The sequence below is a fragment of the Doryrhamphus excisus genome, linkage group LG1 (genome assembly GCF_037039965.1).
Source record: "Doryrhamphus excisus strain RoL-2023G ecotype Guam linkage group LG1, RoL_Dexc_Guam_v1.1, whole genome shotgun sequence".
NCBI classification, from domain to species: Eukaryota; Metazoa; Chordata; class Actinopteri; order Syngnathiformes; family Syngnathidae; genus Doryrhamphus; species Doryrhamphus excisus.
The window spans coordinates 22,434,886-22,457,543 of record NC_136357.1 but is presented as its reverse complement, the minus strand read 5'-3'; the positions used below and the strand labels follow the sequence as shown (position 1 = coordinate 22,457,543).

At 43.5% G+C, this 22,658-nt stretch overlaps 1 protein-coding gene across 1 annotated transcript in view; it reads left to right on the top strand.

The window, feature by feature from the left end:
* LOC131131892 (neuroligin-2-like) overlaps positions 1 to 21,791 on the top strand; it is an 88,626-nt gene extending 66,835 nt beyond the window's left edge. Inside the window, exons 5-9 of the mRNA XM_058076905.2 lie at positions 3,517 to 3,702; positions 7,873 to 8,138; positions 8,208 to 8,361; positions 10,136 to 10,502; positions 12,137 to 21,791. Coding sequence (XP_057932888.1) covers positions 3,517 to 3,702; positions 7,873 to 8,138; positions 8,208 to 8,361; positions 10,136 to 10,502; positions 12,137 to 13,064 — 1,901 coding nt within the window. The 3' untranslated portion in view covers positions 13,065 to 21,791. The remainder of the gene's footprint in view (positions 1 to 3,516; positions 3,703 to 7,872; positions 8,139 to 8,207; positions 8,362 to 10,135; positions 10,503 to 12,136) is intronic.
* The last annotated feature ends 867 nt before the right edge of the window (positions 21,792 to 22,658 follow it).

Sequence of the window (22,658 nt, the reverse complement as noted above, 5' to 3'; positions counted from 1 at the left end):
CCGACCGGCTCTCCTGAGCCCCCTGCCGCCCATATAAAACCGCAACAGCACACAGGACAGGGCGTTGTCACATGGTTTTTCATGAAGAAATGGGTTTATTATGGTGGCTGTGTTTCTTTGCCCCTTTTGTTTAACTAATTACATAATTCCAGTGGGGGTTGGACTCCGCCAGGGCCGCCCTTTGTCAGCGATTCTCTTCGTTACTTTAATGGACAGAATTTCTAGGGTGCGTTTTTTGGATGATGGGGTCCTGCTGGCTTCATTAGGTCGTGGTCTTCAGCTCTCGCTGGATGGGAGTGTGAAGCGGTGCCGGGATGAGAAACAGCACGTCCAAATCCGAGTTCTTGGTTGTCCAGCCTCAAGAGTTCAAGGTTTGTGAGATCGACAGGACGATTGGTGCGGCATCCGCAGCCAAAAATCTAAGCTCTCAATTTACCAGTCAAACTATGTTTCTACCTTCACTTATGGTCATGAGCTTTCGGTAGTGACCAAAAAGACGAGATTGCGGGTACAAGCAGGTGAAATCATGTTCCTCTGTAGGGTGGGTGGGCGGGCTTTCCCTTAGATAAGGTGAGAAGCACTGTCATCCAGTAGGAACTCCACATTGAGACAATCCAGATGAGGTGCCTGGGGGACTCAATAGGATACCTCCTCCTTGGATGGCTCCCTGGGGAGGTCTTCAGGGCACATCGGCCTCTGGGAACGCCTCGGGATGAGCTGTAAGAAGTAGCCAGGCAGAGGGAAGTATGGGCTGCCCCTGCGACGACCCTACTCCAGATGATGGATCGATGGGTTGGGTGGATGGATGGATGGATGGATGGGTGGGTGTGGATGGGTGGATGGATGGGTGGATGAGTGGAGAATGGATGGATGGGCGAGTGGGTCGGTGGGTGGGGATGGGTGGGTGGATGGATTGATGGATGGATGGATGGATGGGTGGATGGATGGGTCGGTGGGTGGATGGTTGGGTGGGTTGGGTGGATGGTTAGGTGGGTGGATGAGTGAGTAGGTGGATGGATGGATGGATGGATGGATGGATGGGTGGGTGGGTGGGTGGGTGGGTGGATGGGCGGGTGGGTAGGGGATGGATGGGTGGGTGGGTAGGGGATGGATGGGTGGGTGGGTGGGTGGGTGAATTGGGTGAATGGATGGTTTTTGGATTGGGTGGGTGGATGAGTGAGTGGGTGGATGGATGGATGGACGGGTGGGTAAGGAATGGATGGGTGGGTGGATGGGTGGATGGATCGATGGAGATGTTGACATTCTTAGGTGTAGTAGCTCAAGGAAAACGACATGACAGACAATTCCAGGCTAAAAGTGAAAGAGTTGTTGAGATTTAAATGTGCGCTGATTAGGGCAAAGACATGAAATAAATTGGGCCAACAATGTGGACACAGTAGGGCAGTGTAGCACAGGCAGATAAAAGATCCTGGGCTAAAACCTCCTGGCATATTCTTCCCAGGCCTGAATGTGCCTCAGGCTTTCACACACAAGAATACCATTTCAATTTTGACATCGCCTGTAGGTGCGGAAGACAATGTGAACGGTTGTCAGTTTCGATGTGTCCAGAGTGTACCCTGCCTTTCCGCTGTGATGGGCTGCAGCTGGAAGTGGACAATGTAGTGTTATGAATCACAATGACACCAGGTTAGGGCAACCAAATCACTCCAGGTTTAAAGTGCTGTTAACACCAGTATAAGTACGCTGACGAGTGTGGACTGAGATGTGTAGTTTGCTCTGATTGTTGTGGAGAGGTCAATTTGGCACATTGTCATCACCACTCATCGTCACCGTCACTTGTGTGTAATCATCAACTTTCGGACTTAATTTGCCTGCTCCACGTGCTTGAAAACTCGATGCGGATTTTGTACGCGATCAACTGGTCCTTTGCGCTGCTGCTGTCCTGCTTGCTTGTTTGGTCGCGACAGGATGGAGACCAAGCTGTCATGCAGTCCTCAAAGTCTACATCGTCACTCTAGGGATGCACAAATCCACATTTTATGGGCCTGCAAAGCAAAGCCCTGTAGTCCATCTTATTATTTCTTGGAACACTCTTTGTAACCGTGACTAAGTCATCGACCAACAACGTTGAAAACTGTATGAAAGACTAATGATTCGCTCCTCTGGCAAGTAATTCATGACACCTCCCAGCTAGCATGAGATCAATACTCACAACCACCAAAATAAGACAAAGACAGGGAAATTGTAGTAATGCAGCATTATCCAAGTGACGGGCCGAAACAAGAGGGAATGGTGCCCAGGTCCAGCATAAGCTAAATGACCTTGAACAGGTCTGCAGTTGATATTGAATATTACTTTTTCGTGTCCTAAAGCAGGGATGTCCAAGGTGTGACCCGGAGACCATTTGTGGCCCACATTTTTTTTTTTTTGCCTGTGGCACAGTCTAAAAATTACCAAAAAAAAGAAAAAATATATAATTACATGAGAAGAAAAATAATTCTAAAGAAGAAAGAATTCTACTATAAAATTATAAAAAGCAATGTCAGGTATGGAAAGCTGAAGAAGAATACAAGAAAAGTCAAAGTGCTTAAATGAAAAAAGTAGTAATCTAAGAAAAGGTTGTAATTTTACAGGCCTAATATTGTAATAGAACGAGGGAAAATGAAAACATTTAGTTGAAGTAAAGAAATGTTTTTTTAAAGTTGTAATGTGATGAAAAAACAACACAACAAATCAAGCCATCAATTTTGGAAACTTAGGTTGGAGGAAAAAGTTATATTACTATGAGAATAAAGTCAAAATATTCTGGTAATAAAGTCATAATTATGAAAGAAAGTTGAAACAGTTGTGAAAAAAACATCATCATCAGAAATGGAAGGAAAGCTGTCATTTTACAAGAATGCAATGTTAGTTGGAAAAGATAATACCCTTTTACCCTTGAAATATGAAAGAAAAATGAAAGTCGTAATATTATGAGAAACCAAGTTATGGAAAAGTTATGATATAATGGGAATAAAGTCAAAATGTTCTTGGAATAAAGTCAGAATTTTACAAGAGGAAAATGTATCAAGATTTTCTTATGCCGAAAGTTGAATAATATTTGGAAAATTAAAAAGCAAAAACCGGAGCGCAAACAAAGTGAATTCCACTATTGGGCTTTTCACCTGCTGTATGACGAAGCAGTGATTTTTTTGGAATATACTGTAAATAATTCCTTAGCGTGTAGTCTACATGTGTAGCCTTGAAAAATATGAAAGTGGCAAAGTTGCTGGGAAAATGTTTGGACACCCCTGTGCTACAGCCTCATTAAAGTTTGAGCTACTTTGTAGGAGTGAGTGCGAATGAAACAAAGTAGCTTTCCTCAGTGTAAAAGTATCTGTACGGAGGCCTAGCGGCCTTAAAATGAGTTGTAGCCACTGTGTACAACACAGCCAAGGCCTTCCATTACTCCACACTGTGCCTGTGATTTTTTTGCCCCACTGTTTGTACACAAACCTTAAACTGTGCTCCTGACTCCCACTTATCATTCTGTGTTTGTTGTCATTTACCCTGCAGGCTTTCTGAGCACAGGGGACCAGTCTGCTAAGGGGAACTATGGTTTGTTGGATCAGATCCAGGCCCTGCGCTGGCTCAATGAAAACATCGGCCACTTTGGAGGAGACCCGGAGAGAATCACCATCTTTGGCTCGGGAGCCGGTGCCACCTGTGTTAACCTTCTCATCCTCTCTCACCACTCCGAAGGTAAGGATCTGGCTGCTGTCTGTGGGGTACAGATCGGCTTGGATTTGATGGAAAAATATCCTTTGCTCAGTGGGACTTCAATCAACAGACAAACCTGGCAAAGCCTTGAAAAATGAAAAATGCACGTTTAGTTTCCCATTGCACGTTCAAATCAATGCTTCTGGTGTGGAATGGCTTGTCGATGTTCCACGGTTGGACCATTTCACGTTTGCATGTGTACCTTTTTGGGGTCGTGGAGAGGTTACCCCGATTACTTTGTATAGTGGAACCCACTTACCTCGACATCGCTGGCACTGGTCAACATTGCCGAAAGACACAAGGACAATGAGTGACAATGAAGCAGTTTGTTGACATTGGTTTCCTCTATTCATGCATACGGTCCACTCGGTCTTGACCCGGCCCAGTTTCCATATGATCTGTTTTTTGTCCAAAATGTTCACCCAGTTTGCTCTGGTTTTCAGGCAATATGGCAAGTACAGGAAGAAACTAGTCCGTTTGCCCTGGTGGCTGTTGTTCCACAAAAGCAAGGGTTAGGGTTAGGGCTAGGTTTACGGTTAGGGTTGTGGTTGGGTGAGGGGATTGCATTTAGAGCTAGGTTTGGGATTAGGGATAGGGGTGTGTTTACGTTTAGGATTAGGAATAAGGGTAAGAATAAGAGTTTACGAGTTTAAGAGGAATAAGAGTTTACGGTTATGGTTAGCTGCAGTAGGTTATTCGGGGCTTAGGTTTAGGGTTAGGGATCGGGTGAGTTTACGATCAGGGTTAGGAGTTTGTGGTTGGGTTTACGGCCTGGGTTTAGAGCTCGGTTTGGGATTAAGGATAGGGGTAAATTTACGGTTGGTGTTAGGGGCTTAGGTTTAGGGTTAGGGATGAGGTGAGTTTACTGTCAGGGTTAGGAGTTTGTGGTTGGGTTAGCGGCTTCGGGTTAGAGCTCGGTTTGGGATTAAGGATAGGGGTAAATTTACGGTTGGTTTTAGGGGCTTAGGTTTAGGGTTAGGGATAGGGGTATGTTTACACTTAGGGTTAGGAATAAGGATGAGTTTACGGTTATGGTTAGCTACAGTAGGTTTAGGGTTAGGGATGGGGTGAGTTTACTGTCAATGTTAGGAGTTTGTGGTTTGTTTAGGGGCTTTGGGTTAGAGCTCGGTTTGGGATTAAGGATAGGGGTAAATTTAAATTTACAGTTGGTATTACGGGCTTAGGTTTAAGGATAGGGATGGGGTGAGTTTACGATCAGGGTTAGAAGTTTGTGGTTGGGTCAGGGTCTTGAGTTTAGAGCTCGGTTTAGGATAGGGGTAAATTTACGGTTGGTATTAGGGGTGAGTTTACTGTCAGGGTTAGGAGCCTGTGGTTGGGTGAGGGAGTTGGGTTTAGGGATAAGTTTAGGACCAGGGTTAGAGTCTTAGGTTTAGGTTTATAGGAGGAAGTTACCAATAATCCACCATGTCGACATGTACAGAGCATGTTATATGTGTTATGTGTAGTGCTTAGTTGTACTTTATCACCCGCATAGTCGTAGTAGTAGCAGTCGTAGTAGTAGTTGATTTATGTGATGCGGATGTGTTTTTGCTTTGTTGCACCGTGAGTAAATATGTTGTTTCAATTTTTTAAGCCAGTGTGAGTCGGTGTGGCCCACCCCAGCTATAAATTGAAATAATCACCGACATTACAACACATTAGGAATATAACATTAACATTAACCATATTTATGGCCTAATCTCATCTTTTTTTTTTGTCGTAGTCACTCGGAAGAATTTAATGGTATTTGGTATGAAAAGTAACTGCAGCCATGTCCGTCACAATTATGAAGTGTTTTGGTGGGGGACTGGGGGGGTTCTTCAGGTGCAACGCACTGGAAAAACGTCGACTTCTGCAGGTAATTTTCAAAGTAATTCTCAGGAGTCTCTCCTGCAAGCACAGATGCAAACAACATCAGGTAGGTGGTGGACTTCCAAGATAAATCTGAATCTGAATAATTGACTGCACGGACTAATCCGTCGGTGTTGTGTTTGTTTTCTGGATGGCAGACCTCTAAAATACCCACCAGATGTTTCATCCCTAAATCCACTCATTCACTCAACATTTCAACGCCACTTTGTACTTCTAAGAAATCGGATTACGTTAATGACGGACTGTTACCCTTTGCGAGGGCAAGGTGACCTTGAAGATATGTTTTTTTAGTCCGCGTATGCAATGCATGGGTGAGCACATCTCTGATAATCACGAGCCAGACAACGGAGACAGATGGCTGATGTTGCCGGGTAGTGAATTTAAAGCATCTTATGCACCGCACCGTATAAACGCATTCTCCTCCCAATTGCAAAACCTGGAGCAGAATCAATATGCACTGGCCAGACGCTTCATTTGGTATACCTGCACCGTCTAATAAGATCAGCAAAAGCGTGTGTTTACAAAGACAGTGGAGCTGAGCTTTTATTGACAACCTCATGTTTCGTTATTTATAACAAGCTGTGGTAAGAAAGTGGTAAACCGTCTGTATGCTCCAACATGGCGTGCAAGGAATGATCCGTGTCATAATTAGAAATAATCATGAAAACAAAGGCACATCAAGTGCATAAATCAATAAGGAAATGAAGTCAATATGAGAATCAGTGTCGTCTTTCCTCCCCACCCTACTCCCTGCACTGTGCAGGCCGTGCACATGAGGCGTTCAGGCGCATTATGTAACTGTCACTCTGGTCACGCCGCTTAAATTTTCATTCATGTCCCCCTTTGACTCCACTCTGGGAATCTCTGCTTTTTTATTTACATTTTCCAAATGTTTCAGCTTTCTTCTCTTAATTTTATTAGGACTTCATTTCTCTTAAGATTTTATACTTTATTTTAGTAGAATTGCAAAAAATTGCAGGCTTGTTTGGTTTATTTTTCATAATCTTACAATTATTTAAAAAAAATAATGGCTTCAAAAATGACCTACTTTTTCTGCATAGTATTATGATTGTATTCTAGTAAAAATCACGTCTTTTTTCACCCGTGAGACTTTAGTGTCCAATTATTTAAACTTTATTCTCATGATTTGGAGGGTCTTTTGCAGAGTTTATTGGTTTTCTTTCTTAATTGTATTTTTGGAACACGTTACTTGGGACACCACTGGTGTAATTGTTTTATTTCATTCATACATTCATTTATTTTCTACCGCTTATCCTTACAAGGGTCGCGGGGGTGCTGGAGCCTATCCCAGCTGTCTTCAGGTGAGAGGCGGGGTACACCCTGGACTGGTGGCCAGCCAATCACAGGGCACATATAGACAAACAACCATTCACACTCACTTTCATACCTATGGACAATTTGGAGTGGCCAATTAACCTAGCATGTTTTTGGAATGTGGGAGGAAACCGGAGTACCCGGAGAAAACAGAAGAACAGAGAACATGCAAACTCCACACAGAGATGGCTAAAGTTGGGATTGAACTCGGGTCTCCTAGCTGTGAGGTCTGTGCGCTAACCACTTGTGCGCCGTGCAGCCCTGTTTTATTCCATGTCTACGCTTATTCCTGTTGATCGTAACCATTTATGTGTGATATGATTCTATCACTCCTATGACTATCCCTGTTTTTCAAGGTTTATGGTATCACTGTTAGAGTTGACAGGCGTACCTAATGTTGTGGCCAGTGACTATGCAACACTTTTACGGTTCTAAGACGGAACAGGTTCTTTTTAAAGGCACGGTGTGCGCAGAAGAAATCTGGAGAGGCTGCTTAATTGATTTCACAGGGAAAGGAGCGGACGATATATGGCGTGTGTGAGGGCGGGTGGATGTTTGGGGGGGGGGTTAATTATTAATGACAGAGTCTGCAGATAAAACCGAGGGACAGCAAGCCACTTTACGTAACTGCAGCACTGCAACAGCATTATTTTTCCCCATCTCTTCTGCTTTTGGAGTTGAAGTCGTGCTGCGTGCAGGGCTGTCATCGTGTTCCTTGCCGCCGTCTCCCCACGTATGGAACACAAGCGCTTTGCTTTCCTGCCTCTAATGTTCAGAAATGTTCTTTGCTGGTTGCAATGCAAGCAGGAAGATCCTCTTCATGGCGCGTTCAATGCTTCTCCTCCAAGATATGCATTATTGAGCATACTGTAAGTGTGTCACCACGGGGGGGAGAAAAAAAGAGAAAGGACGTCTTATCAACATGTACGACTTCCTTGTGCGTAGGTTTATTTCAGAGGGCCATCGCTCAGAGCGGCTCGGCCATCGCCAGCTGGTCTGTCAACTACCGACCTGTCATGTACACCAAGATTCTGGCAAAGAAGGTGGGTTGCACCCTGGGGGACATGGCGGAGTTGGTGCACTGCCTTAGAAGGAAGAGCTTCCGGGAGCTGGTGGACCAAGACATACAGCCCGCCCGCTACCACATCGCATTCGGACCGGTGGTAGACGGGGATGTTGTGCCGGACGACCCGGAGATCCTAATGCAGCAGGTCAGTGGTCGCATCCCTTCTCTTAGTCCCTTCATCTGATGCTTGGTACCTCTTACGTCTCAACACCAGGGCGAGTTCCTGAACTATGACATCCTGCTGGGTGTTAACCAAGGAGAAGGGCTGAAGTTTGTGGACGACAGCGAAGGAGAAGATGGAATATCCGCACCCTCATTTGACTACACCATCTCCAACTTTGTCGACAATCTTTATGGATACCCTGATGGTCAGTTTTGGTTAGCATACAGTTTGGCTCATATTGTAGTGTTGTTAATACACTGCATGACTCCTACTGTGTTCTTGGCGCCCGTCTTTCATGTCATTAGCGGTTAGTTCTTTGCTAACTGACAAGTTTCAAAAATGTTGAGACAAAACACTTTTTTAGAATTTTACAATTCTAGTACAAAACAATACTTAATGCACATGGAATTAAACGGATAAATCAACATTTAAGGTTACTTTTTACTTTTACTCAGTAAAACACGGACATCACCTTCTTGTTTTGCTATGAGTTATTTATTTGTGTTTTTCATCATCTTTTGTCAAGGTGCTGCCACTTGCAAAATTCTTTGGCTCAGTTTTGGGTTATTTTGCAGGTATTTGTTGTGAGAGTTCAAGAAATAAGTCATGGCAAAACAAGAAGGTGGTGTTTGTGTTGTTGGTTGCCATATTGTGTCTTTGTCAACATTTACACCTTGAATGAAGGTAAGCGTTACCTTGACCGTCCATGTATCCCTTTCATTCATCATGTATACAGTATGTCTTCATACACATTTCAAAGGGTTTTTTCCATATCGTAAAACTGTAAAAACATATTGTGTAAATATTTTTGTTTGCCTGTAATGGATTAATTTGAATTTTAATTATTTTCTCATGCAAAAAAAATTAAAAATTTTTAAAGTTTAGATTTATTGACGCTAACCAAGGTTCCACTCTACATTCCAATATTATGATGTTTTTTTCCTCACGCGTTACAACCTTTTTTAATCATCATAATTGGGCCCTAATAATCCTTCATGGGTATTAATTGCAACCTGTCACATGATGCATGAAGCCCTAAAAACATCTGTGAAGACATTTAGTCTCAGACTTAAACCCATACTGCACATTTGCATGCCACCTCTCTAATTAGTTTTCATATCAATAGTCCAATATCTTATAAATCACACATATATATGCCTCATTCTCATGAGGCTAGGCATGAAATCGTATCAAAAACCTCCAAATATGAGTTTTATAACTGGACTTGGTCATTAACATTTTAAACCCACTTGTATATCATTGTCAACTTGGCTATGTTATGGTTTTTACATTAACTATTCAAAACCAAAGATGTATTTATAAGTTTTTATGATACCGAATGCCCGATCCCAACAATGTATTTATACATCGTTAATGTTGTTGCTTGATGACACAACTCTCCACAAATGTATTTGACTTTAGAGCAATTTGAATCCATATAAACGGCCACAAGGTGGCAGCAGTGCATTTGAGAAGAGCCGGCAGACATCCTGCGGACCTAAGAATCACACCTGACAGGAAGTAGTAGAGTGTCGCGTGCAAAACCATTGTAGTAGGGAAATTATAAAGCATGCACAAACGCACACATGTGCATACGCATAGTTCCGTTCCAAATGTGAAAACTGCAACTAGTTGATGGTGTTATATTTGTAAAGAAATGGTTCTTTTCATGCCAAACAACACCCGTTTGTGTTGTTTATATTGGTATACTTTTTAGATATTTGATCTGTAAGAAAAGCAAAAAAGATTTTTGTTAAAGTGGAAGTTGTATCTTTTTTCAAAAAGCTGGTTTTCTAGTTGGGAACTCATATTTCCCTGAAACTTACCCATGTTCTACTGCTGATTACTAAAGAACGGAAAAACTTAGAAAGTAAGTTTTGATATGTGATGAAAGACGGCAGTGTAATCTTTCTTTTGGTGGGTTCCATGTTTCTATAGCCATCAAACACAATATTCTGTGTATATCCTTTCCCTCCAAGGTAAAGACATCCTGAGGGAAACCATCAAGTTCATGTACACAGACTGGGCTGACCGGGACAACAGCGACATGCGCAGGAAGACCCTCTTGGCGCTCTTCACCGACCATCAATGGGTGGCTCCGGCCGTGGCTACCGCCAAATTGCACGCGGAGTTCCAGTCTCCCGTCTTCTTCTACACCTTCCACCACCACTGTCAGACGGAAGCACGGCCCGAGTGGGCCGACGCCGCCCACGGAGACGAGATCCCTTACGTGTTTGGCATTCCCATGGTGGGCGCCACTGACTTATTTCCATGTAACTTCTCCAAGAACGATGTCATGCTCAGTGCTGTGGTCATGACGTACTGGACCAACTTTGCCAAGACGGGGTGAGTGACACGGTACCGACAATGTCCATCTTATTAGCTTCCGTTTACATACTCGTGAAAACCAGAGCAGTCCAGTATTTTTACACTGAGCTTTTTCTACACGTCCACCGACCTTCGCTCCATCTTCCCTTTTTGCACTTTCTCACATCAAGGCTTCAATCTTATCACAGTTTGAGTTTATTTCCCAAATATTCTATCTTGATAGCAAGCTAGTGTTCCAAAAGCTGCAACACTATTTTTTCTTTTTTTGTTATACTTTTAATAATTCTCATACTTTAATTAAATTACTTTTTCTTGTAAGATTACAACATTTTTGTCTTAATGTTATGACTTCATTCTTTTTTTTTAATTATGACTGTTTTTCATGAGATTACAACTTTAATAGGTAAATATTATAATAATATAATATAAAAATAATAATAATATTTTTAATATTATGACTTCATTCTGCTAAAATGATTTTATTTTCATTTTAATATTATGACTGTACTTTCCAAATATTTCAACATTATTCTCTTAAATTAACACTTTTTACTTTTACTTTTTTCCACTGAGGTCAACTTTATTCTTCTACACTTACACACATTTACACTCAATTTGGGCTGTATTTTTGTTGTTTAATTGTTTTGGGGTTTTTTGGGGGGGGCGGGGGGTAATTGTATTTTTAGAATGTGCCAAGGGCCAGTAAAAAAACAACGTGAAGTGCTATGTATTGATTCATCGTCTCTCTGCATCTGCACAATAACAACCATGACGTTGAGCTTTGATTGGGATGGTTGGAGAAGTTTTCATTTCCCAGTGTTTCCTTTTCAGGGTGTTCACTGTTCAGCAGATATCAGTAGATGATGCAGCGTAGCCCCACACCACCGCAAAGCACGGCAACTATAAAGCAATGAGCGTCGATGCGATGGCTTTAGTTCAGTCTCTAATGGGTAGTTAGTCCTCAGCAAATGTCCATTCATTCATTTTCTACCGCTTTTCCTCACGAGGGTTGCGGGGGGTGCTGGAGCCTATCCCAGCTGTCTTCGGGCGAGAGGCGGGGTATACCCTGGACTGGTGGCCAGCCAATCACAGGGCACATATAGACAAACAACCATTCACACTTTCATACCTACTATGGACAATTTGGAGTGGCCAATTAACTTTGCATGCAAACTCCACACAGAGATGGCCGAGGGTGGAATTGAACCCTGGTCTCCTAGCTGTGAGGTCTGCGCGCTAACCACTCGACCGCCGTGGCGCCGCAGCAAACGTCCATGGTTTTATCAATCATACACACGTTGAACGTAACTTATCTACTTATCTGGCTATGCGGCTACATTGGAAATAACATTAGAACGATTGCAACCGGTGGCATGGATAGAAAAAATGCAAATTCGATGTTGTTGAAATGAGATCAAGTGAGCGTACAATAGAGCCACGAGGCCTTGTGCACGTTGATCTCTGAAAGAAACTGACTTTATTGTAACTTAAGCCTGAAAGGGAATTGAAATGTCGAGCTGGATTTGGCAAATGAAGTCTCTGCAGGAGTTTAGAATCGGATGGCGTTGGAGCATCTGTGTATTTTTCTCAAACAAGTCTTTGTCGGGAGAACATAATTGCGTTCTGTAATTCCCCTAAATTCTGTTTCCCAGGGATCCGAACCTGCCGGTTCCTCAGGACACCACCTTCATCCACACCAAACCAAACCGTTTTGAGGAGGTCATCTGGACCAAATTCAGCTCCAAAGACAAGCAGTACTTGCATATCGGCCTCAAGCCGCGCGTCCGAGACAACTACCGGGCCAACAAGGTAGCCTTCTGGCTGGAGCTGGTACCGCACCTCCACAGCCTCCACAGGGCGACCACCAGCTCCATCACCACTCGACTGCCGCCCGGGAGCGACCCCCGCCGTAAGGTCAACCCCAACACCGGCGCCCGCTCCACACCGCACCCCGTAATCTCCTCCTACCCGCCTGAGCCGGATGGTTCCGAGAGACCCCGGAACACTCCCTTCCCTCCCGAGACGAGGGACTACTCCACTGAGCTGAGTGTGACAGTGGCGGTGGGCGCGTCTCTCCTTTTCCTGAACGTGTTGGCCTTCGCCGCTCTTTACTACAAACGAGACAAGCGCCACGAACTCATGCAGAGGCGACACCGCCGACTGTCGCCACAGCGTGGCGCAACAATGGGCATGGGCGTCGGCATCGGAGTGGTCGGGGCGCCGCCTCACAACGACCTGGCCCTGAGCCAGGAAGAGGAGCTGATGTCACTGCAGATGAAGCAGCAAAGAGTGGAGCTGGAGCATGGCACACCCCTCCCTTCCCGTGGCATCCATGGCGACCTGGAACCCTTGCGCCCCCCGGTATGCCCGCCTGACTACACACTGGCCCTGCGGCGGGCGCCGGAGGATGTGCCGCTCATGACGGCCAACACCATCACCATGATCCCCAGCACCATCAGCAGCATGCAGCCCCTCCACCCGTTCAACACGTACCCACCCGTCCCGGCCCCGTCCACTACCCCCGTCCCCAGCCACAGCAACAATGCCCTGCCGCACCAACATTCCACCACTCGTGTATAGGACCGGGCACAAGCTCTGCAGCCCCTGTGTGGGCTCAAACCTTCACCTTCATCATCCACTGCTCCCCTTTTACTGCATCCTTTTCATGAGGCCCTTCGATAAAGCTGCAGTTTGTAAGATTTTAAGCGCTAAGAAATACCTGGGTAATGTACACTAAAACCATGATCATTGGTCCGGGTTGGGTGGACGGTGTCCAGGCTGATTGACAGCTTAAGAGGACAGCCGTTGGTCAAGGACTCAAAATCCAAACATCTGGCTGATACATCTCTCGGCCCACATCGGATCCCGAAGGGTCTATCAGTGTTTCCCAAAGTCAAAGCTGACGTGTGTGAATATCTTTTAAGGGTATAATAAAGGTTTTTAAAGGTAATACTCTAGCTATGCTGATATTTACGTTTTAAGATCAAGCAACAATTAATCAAATACCACGATAGTTCCATTCATTGGATAATTAATTTAGGGCTGCAGCTATCCAATATGTTTGTCGATTAATCGAGTCATCGGAAAAAAAATGTTTTTGCTTGGTTAAAGAGCAAGAATACATTTACAAGAAAAAATATGTCTCTAAATAGTGAACGATCAATTTGTTTATTGTTTTAGATAATCAAGGTTTTATTTTTTCAATGGACATGGTGTATAGCAGAGGTAAGGAACCTATGGCTCGGGAGCCAGGTAGGGCTCTTTTGATGACTGTATCAGGCTCTCAAGCATTTCATACCACAATAAAAATGTATTTTTGCTAACATTTTAAAGTAAACCATCACAGAAATGACTGTTAAAAATAATATTCAAAATCAACAACTTTCTTATGCATTTTAATTCGTCCATCTATATTCTGCTGCAATACGGCCAACCATATCCATCTTTCCTGATATTTTCCAGGTCAAACACCAAAACTTGATTATTACTGGGTAATGCTGTAGTCTACCTCGGTCATTGAGTCAAAAAAACATGTAAATGTAAACTGTCCTCCTTTAGTCAAATAGCTAAAGCTGCAGAACCAAGCCTTCTGACGAAGATGGCCAAAAGAATGAAATACGTCTACGGGGTACGGTGCAAAACTATGCAGCAGCAGAAGTTGTATTAATGGCAACAAGTATTTGATTTATTATTAGACACTGCGCTGCTCACGAAAGTGTGCTGGCCACACCCCATTGCCGTGGGGTAGTGTGCCTGGTCTACGTAATTAGAGCCCATTATCTAAAACTGTTGGTCTTACATAAAAATGCACACATTTTATTGCATTCAATGTTTAAAAAAATGTATATGGCTCTCACAGATACACATTTTAAAATATCTGGCCTTCATGGCTCTCTTCGCCAAAAAGGTTCCCGACCCCTGGTGTATAGTGTAATGTAGTATAGTGGTTATTTTTAGTACTATATATACCATATGCATCGCAATCTGCAGAACAAATAGTTGAGGGAGTCTAACTAGTGTGGATGTAGCAGGCAAACAAAGATTCCCTGGAAATGAAATGGTATTTGATCAATGTTTTGGAAAGCGGGTAAGTGGGACAAAATATATCAATATAACAATTAAATAGCCAGTCATAAAGCAATGAATTAATAGACAGAAAACAACAATTTTAAGGTAATGACTAACTAAATACTTGCTTTGGGTACAAAACCAAGCTGTGCAAAAAAAATCTTAACGTTGATGGGTAAACACGTTTTGAATAATTCCCACTTCAGCTTCACTTCATACGAGTGAATGGATGACATAGCATCCATTATACACAGTATAACCACTACCACTAGTTAGCATACAGTTTAGCAACCATTAAAGATACTGTACAATAAATAGAGACAATTATTGAAAAACAAATTACAGCCAAAATCAGAGTGCCACAATACAAACAACACCACCGGTCATTTAGCCACCCAACGACACCACCGGTTATTAACCACCCGAGGACATCACTGGTCATTCAGCCACCCAACGACACCACCGGTCATTTAGCCACCCGACGACACCACCGGCCATTTAGCCACCCAACGACACCACCGGTCATTTAGCCACCCAACGACACCACCGGCCATTTAGCCACCCAACGACATCACCGGTCATTTAGCCACCCAACGACACCACCGGTCATTTAGCCACCCAACGACACCACCGGTCATTAACCACCCAATGACACCACCGGTCATTTCGCCACCCAACGACACCACCGGCCATTTCGCCACCCAATAATAAATAAACAAGTCCATGAAAAAAAAGAAATTTCCCCAATGGAGTTCATGGCACGATCAGCGCAACCAAACAAGTCAATTTTCCACCCAACCTACCCAAGATAGCGCCTTCAAATACCGTAGGTGGCAATGGTGAACGGTGTTGCAGCTTACCGCATCGCTTTTTAGCCATCAGCCATACCGGCAAGTGTTGAGATTTCATTGTTGCCGCACATCGTCGGCGGCGAATCAGGAGCGGAGTACTATTGTGGGACGAAAGTGTTCCGACGGATACACGTCACGGTGTTTAGCCACATTTTACGTCTGTTTTTTTCACGTTCTCTTTCATTGCCTTGTTGCTAGCCTCTTCAATCTACCCGCGTCTTTAACACCTGCTTCCTTCTTCACCCTCTGCGTGGGTGGCGTACGGTCACGTAAGCGATCCTTCGAAGCAGATGAAAAAAAATCCTAATAGTTTTTGTAATCGAGGTGCCCGAATTATTCGAATAATTGTTGCAGCCCTAAATTAATCATTTAATCATGGATTAATTGCTGCGGCACTAAAATGTTTCAACAAGCCGCCAAGAATAATCTACAATAAAACAAGCCTTTCTTGAAATGTACAAATTGCAGCTTTTCCAGAGCCAATCTGGAAGCGGGATGGTCTCAGGGATGCGCCCCAGGGAATGGTCTGTGCGTCCAAGAGAATGGTCTCTGCATCCAAAGGAATGGTCTGTGTGTCCCAGGGAATGGTCTGTGCATCCCAGGGAAGGGTCTGTGCGTCCAAGGGAATGGTCTGTGCATCCCAGGGAATGGTCTGTGCATCCCAGTGAAGGGTCTTTGCATCCCAGTGAAGGGTCTGTGCGTCCAAGGGAATGGTCTGTGCATCGCAGGGATGGGTCTGTGCGTCCAAGGGAAGGGTCTGTGCATCCCAGGGAATGGTCTGTGCATCCCAGTGAAGGGTCTGTGCGTCCAAGGGAATGGTCTGTGCATCCCAGTGAAGGGTCTGTGCGTCCAAGCAGACACTGTGGCTGTGCTTTAGTGGGGAGCAGGACAAGAAGAGCTCTTGGGGGTTTAAAAACAGACTTTGTGACGGGACTTCGTTCATTTGTCATCTTGACAACATTTCCAGATCGGGGCTCTGACTTTTTGGGCGGTACGGTGAATCCCATGCACTCCAGAGTGGATGGGATTTTCCGATTCTTTACTCCTCTCTCATCACGTGTGTCCTCTTTCAGTTTGTCTGTTGCCTCATTGCATCGGCCCCCTTTTTCATTCCATCCAGCCTTTCACCGTAACTCTTCATCACCATATCTTTCCTCTTTCATGCAATCACATTCAGACTCTTTTTCCCTTTTGGAGTCTTTTATACAAAAACACAACTGTAAATGATGTATTATTAAAAAATTGTAAGGATATGAATGGGGGGGAGAAAAAAAGATATTCTGATATCTCATTTTTACCAGCATTCTTGGTGCCAAGTACTGTGATGAAGCTCCTCTCTCGCTGGCGTCCAGCGGAGCGCCCGGAGAGGTCCACGCTGACTGTATCTTAACTAAAGGAATTACCGTCATAAAAGTGCCAACCTCTTCATCTTTGTTTTTGATACACACCCCCACAGCGGGGAGAAAAAAATCACTCTCATGGTTCCACTGTGGTTAGTTTCTTTTCAAGAACATATTCAATGTACAGTCATCCCTCGCCACGTCGCCAGTCCAGTGTTGCATCTTTGACCGAGCGCGGTTTTTCTAAAACTTGCTGTTTTATGTTTGTTTGTAGTTAAAAATATGTATATTTTTACCAGTTTGGGGCCGAAATGAAGCAGTTTCAAATTTTTCAAATTTAAAAAAAAATTTCTAACTGCTAAATGAAGTCAAATCACACATCAAAGGGACCTATTATACTCATTTTCGGCACTTTGTATTGAGTGGTGGTCCCCTATAGAGCAGCTACACACAATAACCCACACAAAAGCTTTCGAGATCTTCCAGAATCTGTACCTATTTCCTTGTATTACCAAAACGATCTGTTTTAATTCATTCCACCCATGGCCCGCCTCCGGGCACGCCCACTGTGTTGTGTTTGGTCCCACTCATCTTGTAGCCCACCCACATAAGGAAGGCTGGCTCGCCTTGACATCACAGGGAGCCGATGTGAGAAAAAAACTGAAAGCGAGCGTTCTGAGCCATCCCAAACTTCTGTCAGGGCTCACTTCCAAAGGCAAAAACCTCATAATCTGAAACTTTGGAATGGTTTAACAGCAAAATACATCATTATAACTACATTTATAGGTCAGAACGGTGGAAAGCACTTGCAGAGACACATTGTGGTATGTAGTACTCACCATTAGTCACTAGGTGTCAGTAATGCTGCACAGATGACACACGGCAGGAAATAACAACAAAACTCTCCCAACGCTAGCATTTTTGAGTCCATATTATGTCTTATTTCTCTTACTATGTCCACTACATACAGTGGAACCTCTGTTAGCGTTAGCATGTTGTTGTTTTTTTGTGAAACCGTGATGTCACGTTGTGAAACAAGATTTTTTAATCAAAAATGTCCCTGTTAGCATCCTTTGCTTGCTAACAAAATGGCAACCAGAACAAATGGTTATGCTAACACAAAACACGCTCTTATAGTTTAGTGTGGATAAAACCTTTTTACATGCATGTAAATGAGGAATGAAAGGGATGCGTTTCAAACCTTTAAGGTTACGTTTCCCTTAACTGAAGGTGTGGCAGCGAGATCAACACCTTCCTCGCCAGTAACCACCTTCCTGTTTTGTATCTCTTGAATTCAGTCGTGTCTCTTATTTTTCTCACCTTCCAGTTGAGGTGAGAAACACTCATGGCAAAACATGAAGGTGGTGCTGAAGAGGAAGGTGTTGGTCTCGCTCCCTCATGGTGTCTTTGGCAATCACGTCTTCAATGAAGGTCAATGTAACCTTCAATGCTCATTCATCATTTATACGCATTTGGAGTTGTTGTCTGCATGTAAAATTGCCATTGTAAAACTATAAAAACGTGTTTGATGTCAACATTTCAGGTTTTCTGGAACAGATGAATTGGATTTCTGTTATTAGGGCGTTTTTTTCTCCATAGGGTGGTTGTGCTATCCCTTGGAGATAAGGTGACATTTGATATTTTTCCACTTTGAATCCACCTCAACAGTTTTTAGCGTGCTGAAAACATTTGGTGGCTGACCACATGAATGATATAACAACAAACCAGGAAATGTCATCACGGTGGCGTTCTGGCTGATTCTACTTCTTGTGTAACTAGGGCATTAAACCAAAGTTTCACTGTATCAGCTGACTTTAGGGGTGCTATTTCATGTCTAGAGTGCTCTAACAATGTAAAAAACCTGTATTTAGAAGGTCGTAAACAAGATGTGTTATATGTCTTGTTTATTGTTACTATATTGGGTAATAAGAGTGTGAAGATTACTATAGGGGTGTTATTTCATGTCTGGAGAGCTCATATTTTGAAAGATATTAACAGGTTTGGATAGTCTAAATACGAAAATATTCCATTTATTAAGATGGACTCATATATGGCCGAAATGAGGTTAAGGCGGTCAGGGATTACCGACGCTGGTAAACTGTTTTTTTCAGCGCTATGAAAATATGCCATTGATAAAGAAGGAATCGTACTTGGTGGAAGCGATAAACGAGGGATGACTGTATCATTTGACGACGCTGCATGATTTCATTTTGGATGATTTTTGCCTTCTTCACACTTTTTCCAAAATCAGCTGCACTTTGTGGTACTCTGAGAAATATTCAAAGTATTTAGAGATGACTATTGTGTAAAACTATAACAAAGAGAGTAAATATGTCCTCTTTATTTTTTTCATACCCTAACACCATAAAGACTGACACCCCTTACCCCCCAAGCCTCTTTTTTTTTTTTTGTGCTGTTTCTCTGTTTTCTCCGTCCAAGAAAGCACTTTGTTACGTTACAGGACGCAACAGGAAAGCTGACATGGCATTGTGACCATGAAGACTGCCTAACACCTATCTTCTCACCTCCTTTGTTGCCCTCCTCTCAAGCAAGCGGGAGAATGAGATGTATTTATGAGGGTGAGAACGCCTTGTAACATGCATTTCACATCACTCGCACAGCGGAACACGGACACTTGTGCAGGAACCCCAGTGACATTTGGGACTGGACTGACGGAGTGACATGATGGTGAATTAGCAATCAATGCACACAGGATGCGTTCCAAAAGGAAAAGAGAAAAAAAATCTTTCATGTCAGACATTACTCAGAGTACAAAATCCAGCCGAGCGGGTTCCGCTGGCTGTAAATGTTCTGCATCCTGTGTGTCCAGGATCCCGACACCAAGGAAGCCAGACTGCCGTTCCTTGCAGGACTCCAGAGGACAACACACATAAAAAAAAGATACAAAAAAAACAACACACAGACAAAACTGTACATTTTTTTAAGTGTAAGAGAACAAACTGGAATTTGTAAATATTATTTGTCGTTTGGTTTTGAGTGACTGGCCAGATCTTTCCGTTTGTGACAGCAGGTGCAAAGTTTGGAGGATTTTCATGATTTTAGCTCTTGTGGATGTTTAATTTGTCACTCCGGAGCAAATTCCCAAGAGTTACGGGCACATGAATACATCTCCATGAGTGAGAATATCTTTCAAAAGTTCATTTATTTCACAAGTTCAATTCCATAATAAATTGACTGCAGATGCACGGCTCGCTCCATTCCCTCCAAAGCCTCCTGCTAGCTTGACCTTGACCTTCTCTGACGATCTCACAGCAACATTTTCACTAAGAGTGAGGAGATGAACACGTGTGAGGTTTAAGATGTGTAGGTACTCACCTCTAATCTAAGACTTTTTGGCTTTCTGGAATGGATTAATCGGATTCACCAATTGGATTTGGTTAAAGTTAGAGTTTGGTTAGAGTTACACTTTCTGGAATGGAAGAATGACGCTAACCAAGGTTCCACTGTGTTACGTATTTATAAATTATTATTGGAAACATTTTGGAGAAATATTTTTTGGAGGTTTTTAACCAAAAATCCACAAATTTCGGGTGCCATGAATGTTAGACTCTACTGTGCACACAGTGAAATATATTTCTTAGTAATGTAGCAGATTATAGCAACTTTAGATAAGAGTGAGGAATTTTGTATCATGAATGATAACATAAGACAGAGATGTCCAAAGTGTGTCCCGGGGGCCATTTGCAGCCCACCACTTGTTTACTATTGGCTCACGTCACATTGTAGAAACACAATGAAACCAAAAAACCTCAGCAAACGTGTTTTGTGTTAACATTTTTGGTTTTCTGGAACGGATGCATTGGATTGACATGATTTCTAATTGGATTTGGTTAGAGTCGGACCTTCTGGAACAGATCCAAGGTTCCACTGTATGTGGAGACGACCAACTAAGGATGAATGAGATGTGTTTCAGTGGGAGAAATTATGGAGCAAAATATTTTTGGGAGATTTTTTAAATAAAAATCCACAAATTTGGAGGACCGTGAATGTGCAGGAACCTGCTGTACACTTAGTGGAATATTCCAAGAAGGCATTTCTGAATTTCTTAGTAATGTAGCAGGATTCCAGCTTCATAGGAAGCTTTATTTGGTCTGTTCATCTGAATTGAACTCCTGGAATCAAATAACTTTTGCACGTCATTCCAATGTATTGAGATGCACCTGCACTTTTCCCATCATATATAATCGTTTGATTTAAAAAAAAACAGCAGAATTGAGGTGGATATAAGCAAAAGAAGGAGCTTTGTGCTCTTAAGATTGCACGTGGCAGTCTAAAGAGTAACGTGGAATTATCCCAGCAGTCATGAAAGCTAGCTTTGGGAATAAAACAAGTCCTTTCATTGGTTCTAAAGGCGAAGAACAGCTGCAGAGAACAGATGAAGGAAATGGGAAACAAGTCGGAAAAGAAAAGATAAGGCAGATATTTGAAATGTGCTCCAAACAAACCATGAATCATAAAATATTACCTGTGCTGCTGTCGGGTTTAACGGTCTTGGATCGGTCATACGGTATCAGCCCTCATTGGGAGCTTGTAAAATCTTTTGTGCCCTCTTGCTCGTATTTCAGGCTCGCTTTATGGTGACTGATTTGCTTATCTTTTGCAATTATGTCTGCACAATGTCAGTGTGATCTGTTTGCCAGGAGTTTGTGTTAGTAACACACAAGGGGCAGGATGTGTCAGGTCTGGGAAAGCCAAGGGGAACTGGAAGCACACTCACCAAGTTTACATGTTTACACTATACAGTCCATGTTGGCATTTGGGAAGGAGACACTAAAAAGCATTCTAATGGTGGCAATTTATTCTTAGTAGCCTGGACTGGTGAAAAAAAAAACAAAAGGCTTGCACCTGTTTGTCTGGTTCATTTGGTCTTATTCAGTAACTTGCTTGAAGCTCCAGATACTGTGAGACAGCATCATGACCACACAGGGGTTGAAAGAATCCAAGTTAATATTTCTATTTCAAATAGAGGCTATTTACACACTGTATGTTGTGTATCCAACTGGAAAACATTAAAAACAAACATTGTTAAACTACTTTTTTGTTCTTGTGTTGTTTACGTACACATGCATGCAGGTTCCAACGTATGTCATGAAAACAAGCATCTTCCTAAGGAACCTTCCCAGGAAATCTCCCCAGGGAACCTTCCCAAGGAACCTTCCCAGAGAATCTTCCCAGGAAATCTCCCCAGGGAAACTTCCCAGGGATTTTCCCAAGGAACCTTCCCAGGGAATCTTCACAGAGAATCTCCCCAGGTAACCTTCCTAAGGAACCTTCCCAGGAAATCTGCCCAGGGAACTTTCTCAGGAAACCTTCCCAAGGAACCTTCCCAGGAAATCCTCCAAAGGAACCTTTGCAGGGAAGCTTCCCAAGGAACCTTCCCAGTGAAGCTCCCCAAGGAACCTTCCCAGGGAATCTTCCCAGGAACCTTCCCAGAGAATCTTCTCACGGAACCTTCCCAGGAAATCTCCCCAGGGAACCTTCCCAGGGAATCCTCCCAAGGAACCTTCCCAGGGAATCCTCCCAAGGAACCTTCCCAGGGAATCTTCCCAAGGAACCTTCCCAGGGAATTTTCCCAGGAACCTTCCCAGAGAATTTTCTCAAGGAACATTCCCAGGGAACATTCCCAGGGAATCTTCCCAGGAACCTTCCCAGGGAACCTTCCCAGAGGATCTTCTCAAGGAACCTTCCCAGGAAATCTCCCCAGGGAACCTTCCCAGGTAAACCTCCCCAAGGAACCTTCCCAGGGAATCCTCCCAAGGAACCTCCCCAGGGAACCTCCCCAAGGAACCTTCCCAGGGCCACGTTCCATGTCGCCATCGTTGAGGCAGCCGAATGAAGTCCCACAGCATCACCAAAGAAGGGGTCCACCTTTTGGGCCCATGGGACTCCAGAGG